General features: G+C 41.9%; 1 protein-coding gene across 2 annotated transcripts in view; it reads left to right on the top strand.

The window, feature by feature from the left end:
* Window positions 1-21,984, top strand: part of stpg1 (sperm-tail PG-rich repeat containing 1) — a 61,130-nt gene extending 39,146 nt beyond the window's left edge. For both annotated transcript variants that reach the window (XM_048558229.2, XM_048558228.2), the window contains 3 exons: window positions 1,341-1,518; window positions 6,852-7,042; window positions 19,629-21,984. In XM_048558229.2, the coding sequence (XP_048414186.1) occupies window positions 1,341-1,518; window positions 6,852-7,042; window positions 19,629-19,702 (443 nt within the window). In that variant the 3' untranslated portion in view covers window positions 19,703-21,984. The remainder of the gene's footprint in view (window positions 1-1,340; window positions 1,519-6,851; window positions 7,043-19,628) is intronic.

Here is a 21,984-nt window from a genome sequence, read left to right as displayed (position 1 = left end):
TCCCACCCAGAACCACACCCACACCCTGCATTTCTCATGAACAGTCCACCTCGCCTGCACATCCCTGGACACAATGAACAATTGAGAATGGCTAACCCACCGAACTGGCACATCTTTGGATTGTGGGAGGAAGTGCCTGCAGATACAGGGAGAATAATCAAACTCCACACAGTCACCCGAGGCTAAGAATCAAACCGGGGTCCTTGATGCTGTGAGTCAGCAGTGCTAACCACTGAGACACCATATTGGCCCAGTCACTCATCCGAGTCATTGATCACTTGTAAACTTTTTTTTATTATTTTGGCCTCTTTCCACTGAGGAAATAAAACTCACTGTGAATTTCCAAGTAAAACACTTATAATAAAAATTTATTTTGAAGATGACTACACAAAACAGCAATAATGAAGTGAGCTATACAACTTTGTTTTCACCTCAAGGCCCTCAGTAAAAATCTAAACCCCATTTATGAGACACCTAATGTTGCTTTGTTCAGTTTCAAACCAGTTTGTTTTTCTGGATAGAAGCCAATGTTGCCTGTAACTTTGATACAAAGTTATCTGGCTTCTCATCTATTTAAAAAAATGAGGGGATCTCCTAGAAACCTGTAAAATTATAACAGGACTGGATAGGGTAAACTCAGGAAGGAGGTTCCTTATTTCTGGGGAATCCGGAACCAGGGATCATTGTCTAAGGATATAGAGTAAGCCATTTATGACTGAGATGAGGAGAAATGTCCTCACAGAGTGGTGAACCTGTGAAATTCTCTATTGCAGAAAGCATTTGAAGCATTGAATATTTCCAAGAAGGAGTTATACATAGTTCTTAGGGCTGAAGTGATCAAAGGATATGGGGAGACAGCAACAATGGGATACTAAGTTGGATAATCATATTGAATGGCACAGCAGGCTCAAAAGGCAGAGCAGAATACTTGTGCTCCTGGCTTTTATGGTTCTATGTATGCTGCTGAACTGTTTACATAGTGCTTATAAGTGCATCATCTCTCTTATTAGAAGGTGAATAAAATATCTAAGCAAAGCAGTGCAAAATTGATGGTTTTCATTTTGTTTCTTTTGAAGGGGGAGTGCTAAGTCTGTATTTAGTACTTTTGTGTTAATGATGCAATGTACTTGTTGAGCAGAGACATGTACTTCTGGCCTCTTACAATAATGAAGCATTATAATAGGCAAGAGCTTTCCTGGTTTCAGAATACATCTCTGTGCATACAACAGGGCTGTTTTGCTGCAGGTGTCTACGGTTAATAAGTGGTAAAGAATATCTGTTTTGTATACCTGTGAACTGTATCATTACTGCTAAAGTTTCAGCTTGAAATTCTTTTCCAGGTCAATACAAAGTCAACCATTCCCTGACAAAGGAGTCACCAAAATCCATAGTCTCTTCATTTAGATCCAAAACAATCCGCCTGAAATATCCAAAAGACTCAAACCCAGGACCAGCAACCTATCAACCCTATAAATCAATGGGACAGGAGCAAACGCAATATGCACACTTGCACCCGTGGTATGTGTAGCAGTGTCCATTCGAATTGTAGCTGTGATGCCAAATCCAGCAAAATGTATTTGCTCAAAGGCCTCATTATGGACAAAAATTATCACCTGCAAGTTCCTAGCTTTCAGAAAGTGCAAAGTTTGCATCCTCTGAGTATTACATGAGGACATTAGGGTGGGTTGGGGGTGATATAGCAATTTCCTTGTGTCGAGCAATTTTGGTTCATAGTACTGTCACAAACATGTAACTCTTAACATTTTGCAAAGAATGCTAATCTATCTTTAAAATGGACATGGATGGAACCTTGCAGCACCTGTAGAGAAAAATCAACGTTAACATTTTGGATTCAGTGACCGTATGTCAGTATGTTCTGAGATGCTGCCAGACCTACTGAGATTTTCCAGCAAATCCTATTTTTGTTTCTGATTTCCAGCATCTGCAGTTCTTTTATTTGTTATTGGTGAAATCTTATAGGAGTCTAAGTAACGTGGTTAATGGAGATAAAAACAGAAATTGCTGGACAAACTCAGCAGTTCTGGCAGCATCTTTTCCGAAGAACATTCTGAAGAAGGGTCACTGGACCCAAAACATTAACTCAGCTCCATCTCCACAGATGCTGCCACCTCACTTGAGTATCTGTAGCCAATTCTGTTTTTGTTTCTGATTTCCAGCATCTGCAGTTCTTCAGTTTTGTTATTGTTTAGAAGTTTATGGGGAGCTTTGTGCAGAATCTGACCAGACGTTTGGCAAGCCCCATTTCAATATCAGGAACATTTCACTTCTATCTTTTCATGCTTTTGTTGAGGGCATGGTGAGTTTCTTGTTCGGCAGTAGCAAGTTGCCAATTATGGGGCATTATTGCTCAATAGCTTGTTGACAACCCAACTCACCTCATCAATACTCAGCTCTGTAACTCACCAACGTAATAAGATGTTGAGAAAACTTGACATGGAAGTCAGAGCATGTACATATGATTTCAGCTCATTGCCTGCGTCAAAGCAGCTCCATGTTGGACACAGGGCACCAACATGGTAGGGTGATGCTCTAAGGGCACCAACCACATGCACCACCATATCTACAGACATTGCCATTCCAATTATACCCTCCGGGACATGTGCCCAGCTCATGGTCTTGACCAGGCTGCATCTCTGGAGTGATAATGGGAACTGCAGATGCTGGAGAATCCAAGATAATGAAATGTGAGGCTGGATGAACACAGCAGACCCAGCAGCATCTCAGGAGCACAAAAACTGACGTTTCAGGCCTAGACCCTTCATCAGAGAGGGGGATGGGGTGAGGGTTCTGGAATAAATAGGGAGAGAGGGGGAGGCGGACCGAAGATGGAGAGAAAAGAAGATAGGTGGAGAGGAGAGTATAGGTGGGGAGGTAGGGTAGGGATAGGTCAGTCCAGGGAAGACGGACAGGTCAAGGAGGTGGGATGAGGTTAGTAGGTAGGAGATGGAGGTGCGGCTTGGGGTGGGAGGAAGGGATGGGTGAGAGGAAGAACAGGTTAGGGAGGCAGAGACAGGTTGGACTGGTTTTGGGATGCGGTGAGTGGAGGGGAAGAGCTGGGCTGGTCGTGTGGTGCAGTGGGGGGAGGGGACGAACTGGGCTGGTTTAGGGATGCGATGGGGGAAGGGGAGATTTTGAAGCTGGAGAAGTCCACATTGATACCATTAGGCTGCAGGGTTCCCAAGCGGAATATGAGTTGCTGTTCCTGCAACCTTCAGGTGGCATCATTGTGGCACTGCAGGAGGCCCATGATGGACATGTCATCTAAAGAATGGGAGGGGGAGTAGAAATGGTTTGCGACTGGGAGGTGCAGTTGTTTATTGCAAACTGAGCGGAGGTGTTCTGCAAAGCAGTCCCCAAGCCTCCGCTTGGTTTCCCCAATGTAGAGGAAGCCACACCGGGTACAGTGGATGCAGTATACCACATTGGCAGATGTGCAGGTGAACCTCTGCTTAATGTGGAAAGTCATCTTGGGGCCTGGGATAGGGGTGAGGGAGGAGGTGTGGGGGCAAGTGTAGCATTTCCTGCGGTTGCAGGGGAAGGTACCGGGTGTGGTGGGGTTGGAGGGCAGTGTGAAGCGAACAAGGGAGTCACGGAGAGAGTGGTCTCTCCGGAAAGCAGACAGGGATGGGGATGGAAAAATGTCTTGGGTGGTGGGGTCGGATTGTAGATGGCGGAAGTGTCGGAGGATGATGCATTGTATCCGGAGGTTGGTGGGGTGGTGTGTGAGAACGAGGGGGATCCTCTTTGGGCGGTTGTGGCGGGGATGGGGTGTGAGGGACGTATTGCGGGAAATGCGGGAGACACGGTCAAGGGCGTTCTCGACCACTGTGGGGGCAAAGTTGCAGTTCTTGAAGAACTTGGACATCTGGGATGTGCGGGAGTGGAATGCCTCATCATGGGAGGCGGAGGCGGAGGAATTGGGAATAGGGAATGGAATTTTTGCAGGAGGGTGGGTGGGAGGAGTCTCTGGATTCTTCTTTCACTGTCATTGCCCTCACTGACTTTGTGCCTACCTGGATGCTCATGGCACCCCTGCCTTACATCGCCATGCAATGCCTCTTTGCACTTGACCCCTCAGCCAGAGTTACTTGGCTCATGTTACTTCTGTCTTGCCTTGTGGTTTAACATAGACACAAAAGTAGGAAGCTTTACAAGATTGCCACTGAGGTTGGCAGAGCATGATCCTTGGTGGACAGTGGGTGTAGTAGCAGAGATCAAGTGAGTATGAGGTATCAGAGCAAGAAGTGGACATCTATGCTTGCAGAGCGGAGATGTACATTGACCCAATGCCTACAGTGCTGGGCATATGACCAGGTGGCTGAAACTTCTTTAGCCTGGTGGCAACTTCACACTAGGATGGCTTTGCCTTGAGTCTGGCCTCCATTATTGATCCTGGTTGAGGAGAAAAGCCTGCATCTGCATCACTCCAGTCACCAGGGACTCCATGCTCATCTCCAGAAAAGCCATGATTAAGTAGTTTTCGTTTATCATTGGAAATATTAATTGAATTTCAAAGGTCTTTAATGATTCTTCTTGGGTTATGTATAGCCTGTTTCTAATCCCAGTTGAACTCCAGATCCCCACTCACAAGAAGGGGTGCCAAATATCCCTCATCTGCCATATCTGGGGTAAAACTCACAAACCGTGCAGTGTAGCACTAGACAGACAGTGCTTGTCCAGGTTTTAAAAAAGGTGCAAGTCCATGGGATGGCAGTGAATTCTGGAACATCCACCAAGTGGCAAATTTTCCAAGGAATGCCTTGGTATAAGATGGATTGGAGTCGAACATGACAGAGCCACAGGGATAGTGTAGGTAGCTAATGAGTTGGGTTTAGTAATTTAGGACAAGAGCATTTGCTCTGTCATGTGGCAAAAATCCTTTCAAGAAACTCACACAACACAAACTTAGTCAAAAAGAAATAAGCTTGTAGCCCAAGGAGTCCTCTAGAATGGTTTTCAGATGCCGCATGACCTTCTTTCTAGATTCAACTGGGATTAGAAACAGGCTGTATATAACTCAAGAAAAATCAATGGAGACCTTTGAAATTCAGCGAACATTTCCAATGGTAAACAGAAACTAGCTAATGAGAGATAATGGGAACTGCAGATGCTGGAGATTCCAAGATAATAAAATGTGAGGCTGGATGAACACAGCAGGCCAAGCAGCATCTCAGGAGCACAAAAGCTGACGTTTCGGGCCTAGACCCTTCGTCAGAGAGTTCTGATGAAGGGTCTAGGCCCGAAACATCAGCTTTTGTGCTCCTGAGATGCTGCTTGGCCTGCTGTGTTCATCCAGCCTCACATTAGAAACTAACTAATCCTGGCTTTCCTGGAGATGTGCACACCACTTCCTATCTTACCAAAAATCTGAAAGCATAAGAGGCAATCAAACTAATAGCTGTGACAGCTAAAAACAAATGATCTTGTCTAGAAGACAGTGGATGAGTTTATGCTGCAAACTTGAGGTAACCCAAAATGTAATATGATAGCATGATTCTTCAGTTTGGAATGGCAAGTGTTAAAAGTACAAACATCTGGCTTTGAACAACAACTTTATGCAGAGTTTTCAGTTAAGCCTGTGATGATTCTCATCTGAGCAATCTGTGAACAGCTTTTGAGAATTGAGTTTCTGTCTGACACAGGCAGTTACAGAAGAGATGCCGAGAACTCCCTATATTCCCAGCACTACAAACTCCACCACAGCTAAGGCAAGGAGCTAAACGCTGAATCCACTCCAGCCAGAATGAGATCTAGGCCACACCAACTGACCCAACCAACCCTTTGAGAATTGCTGTGGCCATATGTATTTTTACTCCCATATCATACTTTGGAGCTATGGAAATTGACACTAGAGGCTCCAATTTTCTTTCCATCAGGATAACAAGGAATCTCTCCTGCTCTTTTTGACTGCTATTTTGTGTGCTCTGAGGATTTAAAGTTTGTCAAGCAACCTGTTTGGCTTCATTGAAGAGATAGCTTCCTTACTAGTCACATCCTAGAGTGTGACCTAGACTCAGTTTCTGATTCAAGGCAAGGATGCTGCTCACTATGTCACAGGGCCTTCTACTTTTCAATATGCCCCATCATTTTTGGGAAATGCATTTAGTGGTTTGTTATTATTTCAAATAAAAGTAAAAAAGATGCACAGATTGACAATTTGGCATCCAGCCATACGCCAAGTCTAGACTGGTCTAGCTAAAATGGTCTTTGTGTGACAATGCAAGGTGAAAGGAAAGGCTTGGCACTTAATAAAACATGTTTGAAACATCGTGAAATGGTGGGTATACAGCTTAAGCATCATGCTACCAGCAAAACAAATCACGGCACAAGTGGATTTTCAAGTTTTGGGGCTCCGGTTGACAATTTCGTAAAACACGTTGGTTCAGAACGGGAGCTCAGTGGAGTGGAGGATCAAAGTAGTTTGATGACCAACTAACAACTAACAATATGAGTAACATGTGACATTATGTTGTGCTTTTGCAAATTATGATTTATTGTCTGGAGAACATTTCAAGGTTTGGCTGTATATGATCCGAAAAAGAGAGGCATGTTGCCAGCGTTTTTCATTTTGCACTATCAGGACAAATACAAGAATGCAAAATTCAAGTGATCACAATTTATACTACAGCAGATTGATTGGCAAATCTGATTGACTGAGCAGAAGGTGTTCCAATATTTTCACAACTGAGGCTGAATGGATAGCTTAGACATAAAATGACTTGTGTTCAGTACATTAGGCCTGATTTGCTGATATTGTGACATAGATTTATTGTATTTTAACAAAATGTTCATTACATCTCATTTGTTCTGTTGTAATTCATCTTTTCTAGGAAGAAACATTATTTGTGTATTTCCGCTCCTCCCTTCCCAGTACGCAAAAACCCGACTCCTCCTGGTCCAGGTTATTATGACATTGTTGACTTTCACGATCCACCGAAGCACTATATGTCCAATGCTGTGTTTGTATCTAACACGAGCCGATGGACTGGGAATGTTCGAAACAAAGATGCTCCAGGGCCAGGTAGGACATTCAGATGGTTAGACATTGGGAATGGAAGCAGCATAATATTATAATAGTAAAAATAGATGATTGCCTTTGGTTTTGAAGGCTTGCAATGCACACAAGAATATACAAATGATGTCAGAAACTGCTACCCAGTTGCAATTAGATAAGAGAGGAGAATCATCCTCTCCCTGTTTTGCCATCTCACAATCGGTCATAGCAAATATTTTTACTTTCTTTTTGGCACACTGCTACCACACTTCAATTCAAACATAGTTTGCCAGAAAATGACAGAGCCAAGTACAGAGGTTTTCTTGAGAAAAAGAAGAGGAATTTAATTGCGTACTAACTTTGAGAGAAATAATGTAAATGTGACCTCAAATATGCACATACAAACACAGGTAATAAGTTTAAAACAAGAAATAACTGGTGCAGAATGGAAGCTAAAAGCTGAAACTACTTTAAGTTCTTAGAGCCTTTGAGAAGAGAGAGTGAAAACTGAGTCCACAACTGTTTAGCTGTTCCCTTGCTTCTTCATCAGTACTGAAATTTATAGAATTCTGAAGTTCTCAGTGAAAGGTTGTTTTCCCACATTGCCTGGACACACATTTCATACATTGAGACAGAGATCCATCTCTAAGTTTTGATTTTATGATTCCACATTCTTCTTCCCTCTCTGCTCGGTCAAGCAAACTACCAAAATATTGTTCATTTGTTAATTCCCAAAATCTAACTCCATTGTCTTTTGAATCCAAAACTGTTTTGGCAATCCTCATCTCCCAGTAAGTGAACTCATTGTGGAAGTGTGAATTAACCAGGAGATGTGAATTTCTTGATATGGCCTAAGCTGCCTTGTTTCACTGTCCTTGGATGAAATGTTAATTACATTGCAGCCAATTTATTGTATTCTGTACTGGTCGTCTCAACATGCCTCAATCTGTGGTCACAACAACCAATTAAGATCAATATTTGTCCACTTTAAAACTCTCTTTTTTTCCATGAAGGCCTCAGATATTAAAATCAGGTGACATAAGTTAAATATATCAGCCCATTGTCATAACACTCTGGGCATCTGTTTACACCGTGTCTTGCTGATTCTAGGAATTTGGCCAGTTCAATAAAAGACTGACCCAAGCCTACCCTAAAGGGGCAGTGGTAAAAAGGGCAGCCTGACTATAAATATTTCATACGTCTGAATCAAGCAGAACTCAGTAATGACTAATGGCCAGTACACTGAGTCAGGTGATGCATACCAGCTTCCATATGGGAGCAAAGAAGTTTGAGAGGAGATTTTGTAGAGATAATCAGCAGTGCAGTGAGTGAGAAACTGCCCCGTTTGGTGGAGCTGTTGAGACCCAGACTGTATGGATTGGAGGTGTTTTGCATAAGAATCAAAGTTGACATGAGAAATGCACTGGGAGTAGGGCAGGGTTGGGGTGGATGGGTGGGTGGTGGTGTTGTTGGTGACATGTTCGGCTGTCACTTTAAAAAGGGAGCTGAATAAATTCCTAAAGATTAAAATGTAATGACAGGATCTTGGGAAAAATGGAGGGCGACTGGGACAGGTTGAACTAATCTAATGAATGGCTGGCATGGATGTGGTGGGCTGAATGGTCTCCTTTGTGTTTTTACCATTCTGTAATATTATAATTGGATACCACAGGGGGTGCAGGGATGGAGACAGGTGAGTGGAGCTGCCTGACCTCTAAAAGAAAGATTGTATTATAATTCAGAGGGGATTGCACAGACAGTTTTGTCTTGGATGGGCAGAGAAACACTGCAGTCCTCACCGCTGTCTGGTGTAAGGTGTCTCATTTGAGCTATGTAATGGTATACCTACTCTACACAGTCCCAAGCAAATTATGGTTCTCTCCAGTTGCCTCTGAAAACCTGCTGCTGACTCACCAGAAATTATTGTCAATGTATATTTTAAATGCCAGTAAGACAAATGACAAATCACGATGACTGTGCTGCCTGAGGTTTTGACAGTTGTTGTTTATTGATCCCCAGGAAGTGCAGTACAAATGCAGCAATGATTATGAAGCAGTTTTGTGTCTTTGCAAAACCACAGACGAACCATTGTCATAATCTGTTCGTGAGATGTGGGTATCGCTAAGGCCAGTGTTTATTGCTCACCCCTAATTGCCCAGGGGAAGGTGATAGTGAGCTTCAACAAATGCATCCTTGGGGTGTATGGTCATGCACAGTGATGTTATGTAGGGAGTTCCAGGATTTTAACTCAGTAGCAGTGGTGTTATAGTTCCAGGACAGGATTGTTTGAGACTTGGAGTGAACTTGCAGATGATGGTGATTCAATGCATTTGCTGTCCATGCTCTCCAAGATGATAAAGGTCATATGTTTAGAAAGGATGGTCGAAGCAGCCTTTTGCTGAGTAAGTTTTGAAACCTGTGAAACTCAAGTAAACGCCAAGAGGAGGAAAGTGTTAGTGACCACATGGGAATGGATTCAGAGAAACAAACCTACAGTGCTGTGTGGTCCAGCACTGAATCTGCACAGCCTCTGCCTCTGCTGTTTGATTTCAATTATCTCTGGACGTCAGAATTTATCCAAGAAAAATGAACAAACAGCAAAATTCACAGCTGACCTTAGAGAAACCTATGTGGCTTTTTAAGGTGTAACCTTACTGATTATTTTATAAAGCTATAACAGTGGGGTAGAGTGTGAGATGACACAGTGTGGAGCTGGAGGAACACAGCAGGCCAGGCAGCATCAGAGGAGCAGGAAAGTAGAGTGGGTTCTTTTTTAATTATATGTTTCATGGAGTTCTGTCTCTTGACTAAACTTCAACAAATGAAATATAGATAGGAAGTCAACCTGAATCAATGTTTTCTAGAGTAGGAAGACTGTGCTATTTTCTGGGTCTGTCGATAATTAAGATGCAAAAATGACCTTTACTAGAGTAATGTATTCTTCCTGTCAGATGTGGAAGATTAGGGAGAGTTTCCATGCCACTCATGATTATGTCTGCGGGAAGTGTGTTTGTATGTGAATCCTACCAGATCACGTGGATCAGTTGGAGCAGCAGTTAGAGGCAATGAGGAATTTATGGGAGCTAGACAGAGTGATGGATGGCACTTGTAGTAAGGGAGATAAACCAAAGATACAGTCAGGTAGATGGGTTACCACCAGGAAAAGGAGAGGTTGGCAGGTCATGCAGGAGTCTCCTGTGACTATCCCTGTCTCAAGCGAGTATGATATTTTGGAAAATGTAGGGAGTGATGGACTCTCAGCAGAATATAGCACATACAGCCTGGTTTCTGGTACCAAGACTGGCTCTAATGTGACGAGGTATACGTCAGGTTCTAAGCGATCAGTTGCAATAGTCAGAGGCACAGATAGATGATTCTGCAGCCGACAGCAAAAAATCAGAATGGTGTGTTGTCTTGCAGGTACTAGGATCAAGGATATCTCCGCAAAGGTGCAGAATGTTCTCAAAGAGGAGAGGGGCCAGCAGGAGGCTGTTGTACACAGTGGAACTAATGACATAGGAAGAGGTCAAAAACCAAACAACACTAGGTTATAGTCCAGTAACTTGATTTGAAGACCTAGGCTTGCGGACTCTCTCTCCTTCAGCTGTCAGTGTCTTCAGATAAACCTGTTGGACTATAACCTGGTCTCATGTGAATTTTGACCTTGACCACCCCAGTCCAACACTGGCATCTCCACATCCTTACATAGGAAGAGAAAAGGATGAGATTCTGAGGAAAGAATATAGGAAGTTAGGCAGGAATTTAAAAAGTAGGTCCTCAAGAGTGATAATATCTGGATTACTCCTAGTGCCACAAGCTGGCGTGGGTAGGAATAGGACGATAGAGCATTTGAATGCATGGCTGAGGAGCTGGTGCAGGGGGGAAGGATTCACACTTTAGATCATTGAAATCTCTTCTGGCGTAGAAATGACCTGTATAAGGAGGGCAGATTGCAACTGAATTGGAAGGGAAGTAATATACTGGTGGGGAGATTTGTGAGAACTACTCGGGAGGATTTAAACTAGTAATGGAGGGTGTGGGAACCTGGCAGGAAAGAGATCTGTCTGAGACTGGTACAGTAGGGGAAAGGAGCAAATCAAACAGTCAGGGCAGACAGGAGCAAAGTAGAGAATGAGGTAGGACTGATAAATTAAACAGCATTTATTTCAATGCAAGAGGCCTGACAGCTAAGGCAGATGATCTCAGGGCATGGTTGGGAATATGGGACTGGGCTATCCTTGTAATTACAGATATATGGCTCATGGATGCACAGGACCGGCGGCATAATGTTCTAGGGTGCTAACAGAAGGATGGAAAGCGGGTTAGGAAAGGAGAGGGAGTATTTGATTAAGAATAACATTACGGCTGTATGCCCAGGGAAGTTATTTGCATAGAACTGAGAAATAAGAAAGGCATGACCGCCTTATTTGGATTGTTCTATAGACGCCCCTCAATAATCAATGGAAAATTGAGAAGCAGATTTTTTTTAAGGAGATCGCAGTTATCTATGAAAATGATAGAGCGGTAATGGTAGGGGATTTTAACTTTCCACATATAGTCTGAGACTGCCATAATGTTAAAGGTTTGGATGGAGAGGAATTTAGGTGAGTACAAGAAGATTTTCTGATTCAGTATGTAGATGTACCACCTTGATAAGGAACAAATCTTGACCTACTGTTGGGAAATAAGATATTAGGCAAGAACTTTCAAAAATTGACTGGGGGTGGATGTTTAGAGGTAAATGGACAGCTGGAAAATGGGAAGCCTTCAAAAATGAAATAACGAGAATCCAGAGACAGTGTGTTCCTGTTAGGGTGAAGGGCTAGGCTGCTAGGTGTAGGGAATGCTGGATGACTAGAGAAATTGAGGTATTGGTCAAGAAAAAGAAGGAAGCTTATTTTAAGTGTAGGCAGCAGAGACCGAGTGAATCCTTGCACTATAAAGGCAGTGGGAGTATACTTAAGTGGGAAATTAGGAGGGCGAAAAGGGAACATGAGATAGCCTTGGCTAAAAGGATTACAGAGAATCCAACGGAAATTTACAAATACATTAAGAACAAAAAAGTAACTAGGGAGAGAATAGGGCTCCCTAGATATCAGCAGGGCCGCCTGTATGTGGAATCGCAGGAGATAGGGAAGATACTAAGCGAGCATTTTGCATCAGTCTGTACTATGGAGAAGGATATGGAAGATGTAGAATCTTGGGAAACAGGTAATGCTTGGAAAACACGCATCTTACAGAGAAGGAGGTGCTGGACATCTTAAAATGCATAAAAGTGGACAAATCCCCAGGATCTTATCAGATGTACCCTAGAACTCTGTGGGACGCTAAAGAAGTGATTGCTGGGCCACATGCTGAGGTGTTGGAAGACTGGAGGTTGGTTAACATGATGCCATTGCTTAAGAAAGGTGATAAGCAAAAGCCAGGGAACTATAGACCGGTGAACCCAACATCGGTGGTGGTCAAGTTGTTGGAGGGAACCCTGTTGGTAAGTCAAGGACTGATTAGGGATAGTCAGCATGGTTTTGTGCATAGGAAGTCATGTTTCACTAACATGATTGAATTTTTTGAAGAAGTAGCAAAGAGGATTGATGAAGGCAAAGCGGTAGATGTGATCTAGTTGGACTTCTGTAAGGCATTCGACAAGGTTCCTCATGGTAGACTGGTTAGCAGGGTTAGATCACATGGAATACAGGGAGAACCAGCTATTTGGATACAGAACTGGCTCAAAGACAGAGGGTGGTGGAGCTTTGCAGAAGGTTTCTTTTCAGACTGGGGGCTGTGACCAACAGTGTGCCACAAGGGTCAGTGCTGGGATCACTGCTTTTCATCATTTATATGAATGATTTGGATGTGAACAAAGGAGGTATGGACAGTAAGTTTGCAGATGATACCAAATTTGAAGGTGTAACGTGCAGCGAAGAAGAATACCACAGTGTATAATGGGACAAATGATTTGGATATGATGATGCGGAGGTGCCAGTTTTGGACTGAGGTGGACATTGTTAAAAATCACACGACACCAGATTATATTCTGACAGTTTTATTTGAAGATACGCTTTCAGAGTCTTGCTCCTTCTTCTGGTGCTGCACTTCTCTAGCTTTCACCCTAAACATATTTTAAAAACTACCCCTATGTACAAGCCCTACACATACACCGGATCTGTTCAGCTGAGGAGGAACACAACAGACAGCTGAAAGTGCTGAAGGATGCCTTCATAAGAACGGGATACAATGCTCAACTCATCGATCGCCAGTCCTGATGTGCCGCAGTGAAAACTGTAATGACCTCCTCAGATGACAGACAAGGGACATGACCAATAGGACAACCTTCATTGACCAGTATTTCCCAGGATTGGAGAAACTACGCCCTCTTTATCACAGCCTTCAACACATGATCGGTGACAATGAGCACCTCGCCAAGGCCCTCCCCACGCCTCCATTTCTCACCTTCAAACAACTGCCAAACCTTAAACAGGCTGTTGTTTGCAGCAAACTACCCAGCCTTCTGGACAATATTGACCACAACATCATATAACCCTGTCATGGCAACCTCTGCATGATATGTTAGGTCCTCAACATGGACAATACCACCACATGTGCGAACACCACCCACCATGTATGCAGCAGATACTCATGTGAGTCAGCCAATGTTGTCTGTCTCAAATGCTGCAGGCAAAGATGCCCCGAGGCATGGTATCTTGGCTGAACCATACAGACACTATAACAATGGATGAATGGACACCGCGCAACAGTTGCCAGACAGGGATGTTCCCTCCCAGTGGGGGAACACTTCAACGGTCAAGGACAGTTAGCCTTGGATCTTCAGGTAAACGTCCTCCAAGGCTGTCTTTGGGACACACAACAATGCAAAATCGCCATGTAGAGGCTGATGGCCAGGATCGGTAGCCATGAGGGCAGCCTCAACCGGGATCTTGGGTTCATGCCACACTACAGGTGACCCCACCACATTGTACACCCTCACACACACATACACACACTCACACACACACTTACATACACTCTCTCACACACACACATACATACACTCTCTCACACAAACACACACACACACACACAATGGGGTGAATTTGCATATGCAGATTTGCAATTGCAGATACATTTTATTTTATTCAAAAGCACAGAACTTGTAGACAGTCAATGTGGCATTTTGTAAATTCCTACTTTGGAAATAAAACCAGTCTGACTCCACATCAATATACAGCCAGATGCATTGTCTGACCTGAGATGTCACTGCTGGTATATTGATAAAACCTTTAGGTATCTTGGGACAGTGACTTGGAAGAAATTCATTGATATGCATACTAATCCTTTCGAACTGATTAAAGGTTTAACAGCCATCTTAGATTTGTTCAATACATTGGTGTTAGTTGTATGGCCCTTCTATCGTTTGCTTGTAAATTCTGTGTCTGATGCCACCTCTCTCACTGACATTGAAGAAGAGCGAGACTCCAAAAGCTTGCGTCTTCAAATAAGCCTATTGGACTATAACCTGGTGTCATGTGATTTTTAATTAGGACGTGACCGTAGGAGGTATTGTTAGTAAGTTTGCAGATGGCACCAAAAATGAAGATGTAGTGAATGACGAAGAAGGTGATAAGTGAGGACAGGGGTGGCGATGGTGTAGTGGTATTATCGCTTGACTGTTAATCCAGAGACCCAGCTAATGTTCAAATTCCCGCCATGGCAGATGATGAAATTTGAATTCAATAAATATCTGGAATTAAGAGTCTAATGATGACCATGTAGCCATTGCTGATTGTTGGAAAAACCCAGCTGGTTCACTAATGTCATTTAGGGAAGGAAACTGCCATCTTTACCTGGGCTGGTCTACATGTGACTCCAGACCCACAGCAATGTGGTTGACTCTTGACTGCCCTCTGGGAAATTAGGAATGGGCAATATATACTGCCTAGTCAATGACACCCTCATCCCATGAAGGAATTTAAAAAGAAGCTACCTCAGAAAACAATGGGATCTTAATCAGCTGAGCGAATGGGCCAAGGAGTGGCAGATGGATAAAGTTAGATAAATGTGAGTTGTTGCATTTTAGAAATGCAAATCAGGGAAGGACTTATAGACCAAATGGTAAGGTCCTGGGGAGTGTTACGAAACAAAGGGACCTTGCGTTGCAAGTTCATGCTTCCTTGAAAATGGAGGTGCAAATCAATAAGATAGTGAAGAAAACATTTGGTATGCTTGCCTTTATTGGACAGTGATTTGAGTATTGGAGTGGGGAGGTCATGTTGCAGCTTTACAGGAACATTGGTTAGGCCACTATTAGATACTGTGTGCAATTCTAGTCTCCCTGCTATAGGAAGGATGTTGTGAACCTTGAAAGGATTGAGAAAAGATGTACAAAGATATTGCAAGGGTTGGAGGATTTGAGCTAAAGGAATAGGTTGAATAGACTAGGGCTATTTTCTCTGAATGTCGAAGGCTGAGGGGTGAACTTATAAAGATTTATAAAATCATGAGGGCATGGATAGGGTAAACAGACAAGGTCTTTTTCCGCCGGGATGGGGACGTCCAAAACAAGAGGGCATAGGTTTAAGGTGAGAGGGGAAAGATTTAAAAGGAACCTATGGGGAAACGTTTTCATGCAGAAGGTGGTGCATGTGTGGAATGAGCTGCCAGGGGAAGTGGTGGAGACTGGTTGTGATTACAACATTTAAAAGGCATCTGGATGGGTATATGAATAGAAAGTGTTTAGAGGGATATGCGCCAAATTCTGGCAAATGGCACTAGATTTATCTAGGACCTCTGGTCAACATGGATGAGTTGGACACAGGGTCTGTTTCTGTGATGTATATTTCTATGACTGTATGAACATTGGCATGAACATTTGTAATGCTTTGAAGTCTGCATGAAGGACTAAGGAAGGGAAAAGTCAAGATACTTTACTAGTGTTTGGAACTGTTGTTCAACACAACAGCTGCAGAGATTTTTGGAACACGAACATATTGTTCCACTTTAACTGCAAAATATCCAAAATCTGCTTGATATTTCAATTCAGCTGTTTCACAATATGTTGCAACTGTTCACAAATCAATTTACAAACACCAGACAATATGCAAATAATAACATTCCCTTTAAGGTTAAGATAGACATACCCTGACATTTCCCTGATATGTTGCCAGGTTTTAGCAAATGCAAGCCAGCTATTTAGAGACAAGTATGTGGTTCTAGTTTAAAACTTCCTGTACTGTATTTTGAATTTGGGTGAACATTTAAGTTTGCTACCTTTTATAGGTAAATTTGGCGAGTGGAGGTCGGAGAGGTGGTTGAAGGTGGGGCATAGTTGTATGGAATGAGTGGTATGGATTAGCAGCTTGTTCCCAGTTCAGTATTCCTTTCTATTGTCTGCAGTGGTAATATAAATGAGGCAAGGCTTACAATCAGCTGAAAGTGGTATTGCAGCTATTTCGGGGGTGAATTTGGGTTCTATTAACATGCAGGATATTGGCAATAGAAAGAGAACCACTTTTATTTCCTCAAGCTTGTGGCTCATCCTGTCCTTAAGTAACCTTGCAGCTGAGTTATGATGCAATGATTTGCTGAGTAAAGCCCTTAGAATATGCCACTGTTTCAAGCTTTTCCATCACAAGTTGCAGGTTATGTATGCACTGTGCTGTAGTAGAGGCAGCAGAATGTTCATATGAGAGACGGAGACGGATAAGTCGGATTTATGGGTCAAATTGATAGACAGTATTTTGGGACATGCGTTCTTGGTCCATGACACTGATTGGCAATCATTTTGTATTCATTTGTGCTTTTTTCTCATGTGTTACATTATATCCAGCTCACCAACCAACAAAAATAGATGGGGAATGGTTCCACTTTACCACTTACATAACAGCTGCTTTTCAATGTGTAAAGGCTTTAGGACCCTGGAGAAAACCTGTAATGATATCTTGGAGATGCTCCCTACTAGGTAGAAATGGCACCACATGGGCAGAGTTTGTTGGATATATAAGAGATCAATAGATAGGCAAGAGGCGATTGGGTTAGTTTGACAGAGAGCATCATATGTAGATAAAAGTCTGTTAATAGTGTATCAGTAAGATTAGAGCCTGATACATCTCCAATTACTATGAGTGGTAGTAGTTAGTGTGAAAATATATTAAACAAAGTTCCGATGAGGCCTGGACTTAATGACAACAGTTGACCTTGCCTTCTCTTTGACCAGCCTGCTTTGAACCCAAGCCCTTAAGTGTGGGGATAAAACCACATGACAAAAGTATTCTCATTTCTCCAAGTTTGATTTTCCTTCAATTGACTTTTATCCAGCAGTTCTTTTCCACCATTCAGTGTTTGGAATGACTGCCAAATATACAGAAACTACTTCCAGCAAAAGGCTGAAAGAGTTTAGCCTCAATACTTAGTGACTTCCCTCATCAGGTCACTCAGTTATAGGAGGGATATTGTTGAGCTGGAGAGGGCTCAAAAGAGATTTACCAGCATGTTGCTGGGTATGGATGGTTTAAGTTATAAAGATAGGCTGGGATTTTTTTCGCTGCAGCGATAGGAGATTGAAAGGTAACCTTATAGAAGTTTATAAAATCATGAAGGGTATAGACAGGGTTAATGATAGGTGTCTTTTCCCTAGAATGTGGATTTCAAGCCTAGGAAGCACATTTTAAGTGTGGCAGGTGAAAGATTTAAAAAACAGGTGAGGGGCAATTTTTTTACACAGAGGGTGGTTCGTGTGCGGAATGAGCTTCCTAAGGAAGTGGTGAAGATGGGTACAATTACAATGTTTAAAAGACACCTTGGAATGTACATAAATAAGTAAGATTGAGGGATATGGGCCAGGAGCAGGTAGGTGGGACTAGTTTAGTTTGGGATGATGTTCAGCATGGACTGGTTGGACCGAAGGGTCTATTTCTCTACTGTATAACTATAATTCTACAATGCTGTGTGGCCAATTTCTTTACTTTTATTTTCACTTACAACTCTTAAAGCATATTGGATGTTGAGTTGATGCTTTCACATTAAATCTGCAGTCTTCCAGTGTGCACGGAGAAAACCTTCCAAATACAAAAATAAGCTGACCTTACAGATTCATACTGGGTCAACTCTCATTAAATACGCAATGCTGGGTAATTCAGCCAGGATTAAATCAGTGACTCTAAAATGGCAAAGAGCAAAAGAGGACAGCAAAAAGGGAAAATACTGGATAGACAGAGAGAAAAATCAGACCCAGAGAGCGAGAGGAATTTAATCTGTGCAGATGGAGCAAGTTAACAGCAATAACAGAAACAATGGAGTGTTCACGATTTTTACCCCCAGTTTGCGAATACGTTGAGGAAGGGAATGAGCCGGAACAGTCATGAGCCGGCCATACGTCAAGGAATGGTCAAGGAATTCAGAAATGAGCTGACCCAGCTTGTCACTTGGATTCCACTCTCACTTTTAACTTCAGCCATTATCTAATCACAACACTTCCTCATCCACATGGACAACAGCGTGCCCCAGTTCTTGGTCATTGTATTAGTAAGTTGTCTTATTGCAAGGCATTATTAAAGTACAAAGTACACATCATTGTGCTATACCATGCTAAACTAGACAGCTATTTAATCCAAATCTCCCAGAGAGTTTGTCAATGTTGTGATCAGTATCCAGATACAGAAGCTATCCTGAGACTAATCCTCAGATTTCATTGTAGGAACTTGTTGAGACCTTGCCATTCATCTTGACAGAGGTTTTTTCATATCTAGTGATGCAAGACAGAGCACATGCCTTTTACAATTGCCATTTTTACCTGGAAATGGTTGCCAGCCTGTCACTATAGCTTCAAACATGGCCAGGAAATTCTCACACTCTTACTGCCGACTATAAGCTTATTGTAAGGATTTAATATCCTTATAATAATGATATTAATAGTTAATAACATACACTTTTGATGGCCATTGACTTGTAAAGTGAGACTCAAACGCAAGATTATTGGCTCAGAGGCAGGGACACTACCTATACGTGCCACAAGACCTCCTTGTGTTGAGATAAGATGTAAAAGGTATAGACTAAAACTGTAAATTGTGCTCATTATCAGTAAAACTAACTCAATGGGGTTGAAGAATCAGGTCATCACAGCTCCATTGGATCAAAATGCTCGCTAAACCCATAATAGCTTGTACCATATAATTAGCTAACTCTAAGCAGAAAGCAAATGGGAATTTTGCATAATTTAATTTGTAAACAAAATTTTCCAATTTATGCAAATTAATTACTAACACATTCTGCTAAAGGAATAGTATAACACAAAGAGCCAAGGATTGTTATTACTTTTAAGAAGGAGAGGAGATTAAAAAGTGGAGAAGCAGGTCCTCCTAGTTTCTCCCTCCTTTTCCCTGAAATCCAGAATGAGCAACCCATGAAAAATGTAAATACAGAAGTCAGTCTGGGCCCAGTTCCCTTCAATGGAACTTCAGTACCTCAATTATAATATTTGCAGCAACTTTATTTTCTAATTCATTCTGTCTGGTATCTGCTGAGCTAGAATGATTATCAACAACTCTTAATTTAAATACTGGTTAAAACATCTCCCAAAATGCTGTGAGGTAGTGATGTTTATCTGTTCTGCTTTCCACAGCCTCCTATGCACCGAAGAAAAGTGGAAAACAATCTTTCCTATACAATACTGATAAAAAATGGGTGCCATCATAGATATTGAAGGAGAAACAAGGAAAGACAGATGGGCTTTTCAATGATTTCATTTCACATCACCTTCTCAGACATAAACTTTGTTTTGGTGGCATTGGACATACAGCATGGATTCATCATGGATTTAAATCATAATTCTATTGTTAAAAAATATGATCAAGTATTTGAATTTATCGTTAAACTTTGGGTAGAGACAGTTTCACTTGCATATATTTTCTATCATTGTGACGGATCTCGTTCCTAATGAAGTGTAAACATTTATCCGAAAGAAGAACAACGTTATTGCTTTCTATAGAAACGAGTTTTTCTGACAAACCTATTAATGAGTCAGTTTTCATTTATGTATTTCTGACATAATCCATACAAGCATTGAAAGCATAAGGTTGTGATCTAGTTTTATATTTATTTATTTATGCACTTCAAGCAAACATTTTTAGTAATGCCTATTTCCCAAGGTAAAATTCCATTATTATGGCAGGAAGAATTTGGAGAGATTGTGGTGATTCAATACTGCACAAAGTAATATATTATGTCAAAGTCATTAGTTGAGAGTCAATTGACTTTTTCATTAATAGTTTTTCTGAATAAAAAGCAGAACCATTATGGTAATAATGAGTCATTTTGCCGATCCTTCTTTAAACTGATCTCTTCCATCAAGAATTAGATCATCTGACCTACTATCATGTAGGCGATATACTGCAGATCATGAAATCTGAAATAAATTCAAAAAGTGCTGGAAATACTCAGTGGGTCTTGTGGCATCAGTGTTAAGACAAACAGTTCAGATTTCAGGTCAGCGATATTGGGAACTGCAGATGCTGAAGAATCCAAGGTAACAAAGTGTGGGGCTGGATGAACACAGCAGGCCAAGCAACATCTTAGGAGCACAAAAGCTGACGTTTGGGCCCAGACACTGCATCAGAAAAAGATTTCAGGTCTGTTACTTTATATCAGAGCTCATCTTGTTGGTTGACTTAACAGCCTTGATGAAAGGTTATCAAAGATCATAAAACGGTTTGGTGCCCCCACTGGTTAACTGGCTCCAGCCACCGCACTATATTGAAAAACATTTGTAAGATTCAGTTTTTGTTTACAAAGTGCCTTCCAGTCATTTACATGGCTGTCTTGGCTGTTTTCAGGTTGTGAAATGTTTGAGCTGTTGGGTTTATGTTTTGTATCATGTCAGCTTTTTATTTGCAATAATGAGAGATATCACCTCAGTTGATATTGCTCAAACCGTATATATGTTCCACTTTTAACGAATGATATTTTGGTGTTTCTTATGTATTTGATCTTAACAAATGCCAAACTTCATCAATATGGCGTTAGTATAACCCAATAAATTGTTAGTAAGTAGCAATCATTTAGTGCCAGTGTAAAGTACAGGTCTTTGCCATCATTATTTATGTGAGGGATTTTGATATGTGCCATCCATCATGTTTAGAACTTCAGGGATGAATCTTAGTAGTTGCTGTCACAAACTGAATGTTGGGTTGAATCATCTATTTCTTTCAATTCCCAGTTTTGAGAGTTTGATGCCTTTTTCCTGATTATCTGTACAACTGAGCTTAGACTTTCTCAGCTTTAAATATGGTTCTAACCAAATCCTCTTACTGAGACCCTTAGAATGAGGTAACATATTTTATAACTGTTCTGAGCTATTTTCTTTCTTCAGGAGAAAATTTCTTGTTCCTATGTAAGAAACACCAAAGTATCATTCACACTGACAAGATTTTCAGCTACCCTAGAGCCAAGCACATAGTTGTTGGCAAGTAACATTTGTCATCCACAGCTGGTCACAATTCCACAAACCAATCAGCTACCCTTTGCTGGCTGAATTTCACTTTGTACACACTGCCTGATGCCTGTAACTAGCCCCTCTCATTATTTTAACAAAGAATCAGTGTAAACATCACTACAAAGAGTTTCAGTAACCTATTTCCGAAAAGTGCAGCAAATCCTTCCACAACATTTGTTTTTTTTTTAAAAAACGGAAGGATGGCACGGTGGCTCAGTGGTTAGCACTGCAGCCTCACTGTGCCAGGGATCCATGTTCAATTCTAGCCTCGGGTGTCTGTCTGTCTGGAGTTTGTACATTCTCCCCATGTCTGCGTAACTTTCCTCTAGGAGCTGTGGTCTCCAGTCCAGAGATGTGCAGGCTAGGTGGATTGACCATGCTAAACTGCCCATAGTGTCCAGGGATGTGTAGGTTAGGTGGATAAGCCATGGGACATGCAGGGTTACGGGGATTAGGTAGGAGGGTGGGTGTGGGTGTGATGCTTTTG

Source organism: Stegostoma tigrinum, chromosome 24, assembly GCF_030684315.1.
Source record: "Stegostoma tigrinum isolate sSteTig4 chromosome 24, sSteTig4.hap1, whole genome shotgun sequence".
NCBI classification, from domain to species: domain Eukaryota; kingdom Metazoa; phylum Chordata; class Chondrichthyes; order Orectolobiformes; family Stegostomatidae; genus Stegostoma; species Stegostoma tigrinum.
The sequence above is the reverse complement of the archived record's forward strand: the minus strand, read 5'-3'. Positions and strand labels throughout refer to the sequence as shown.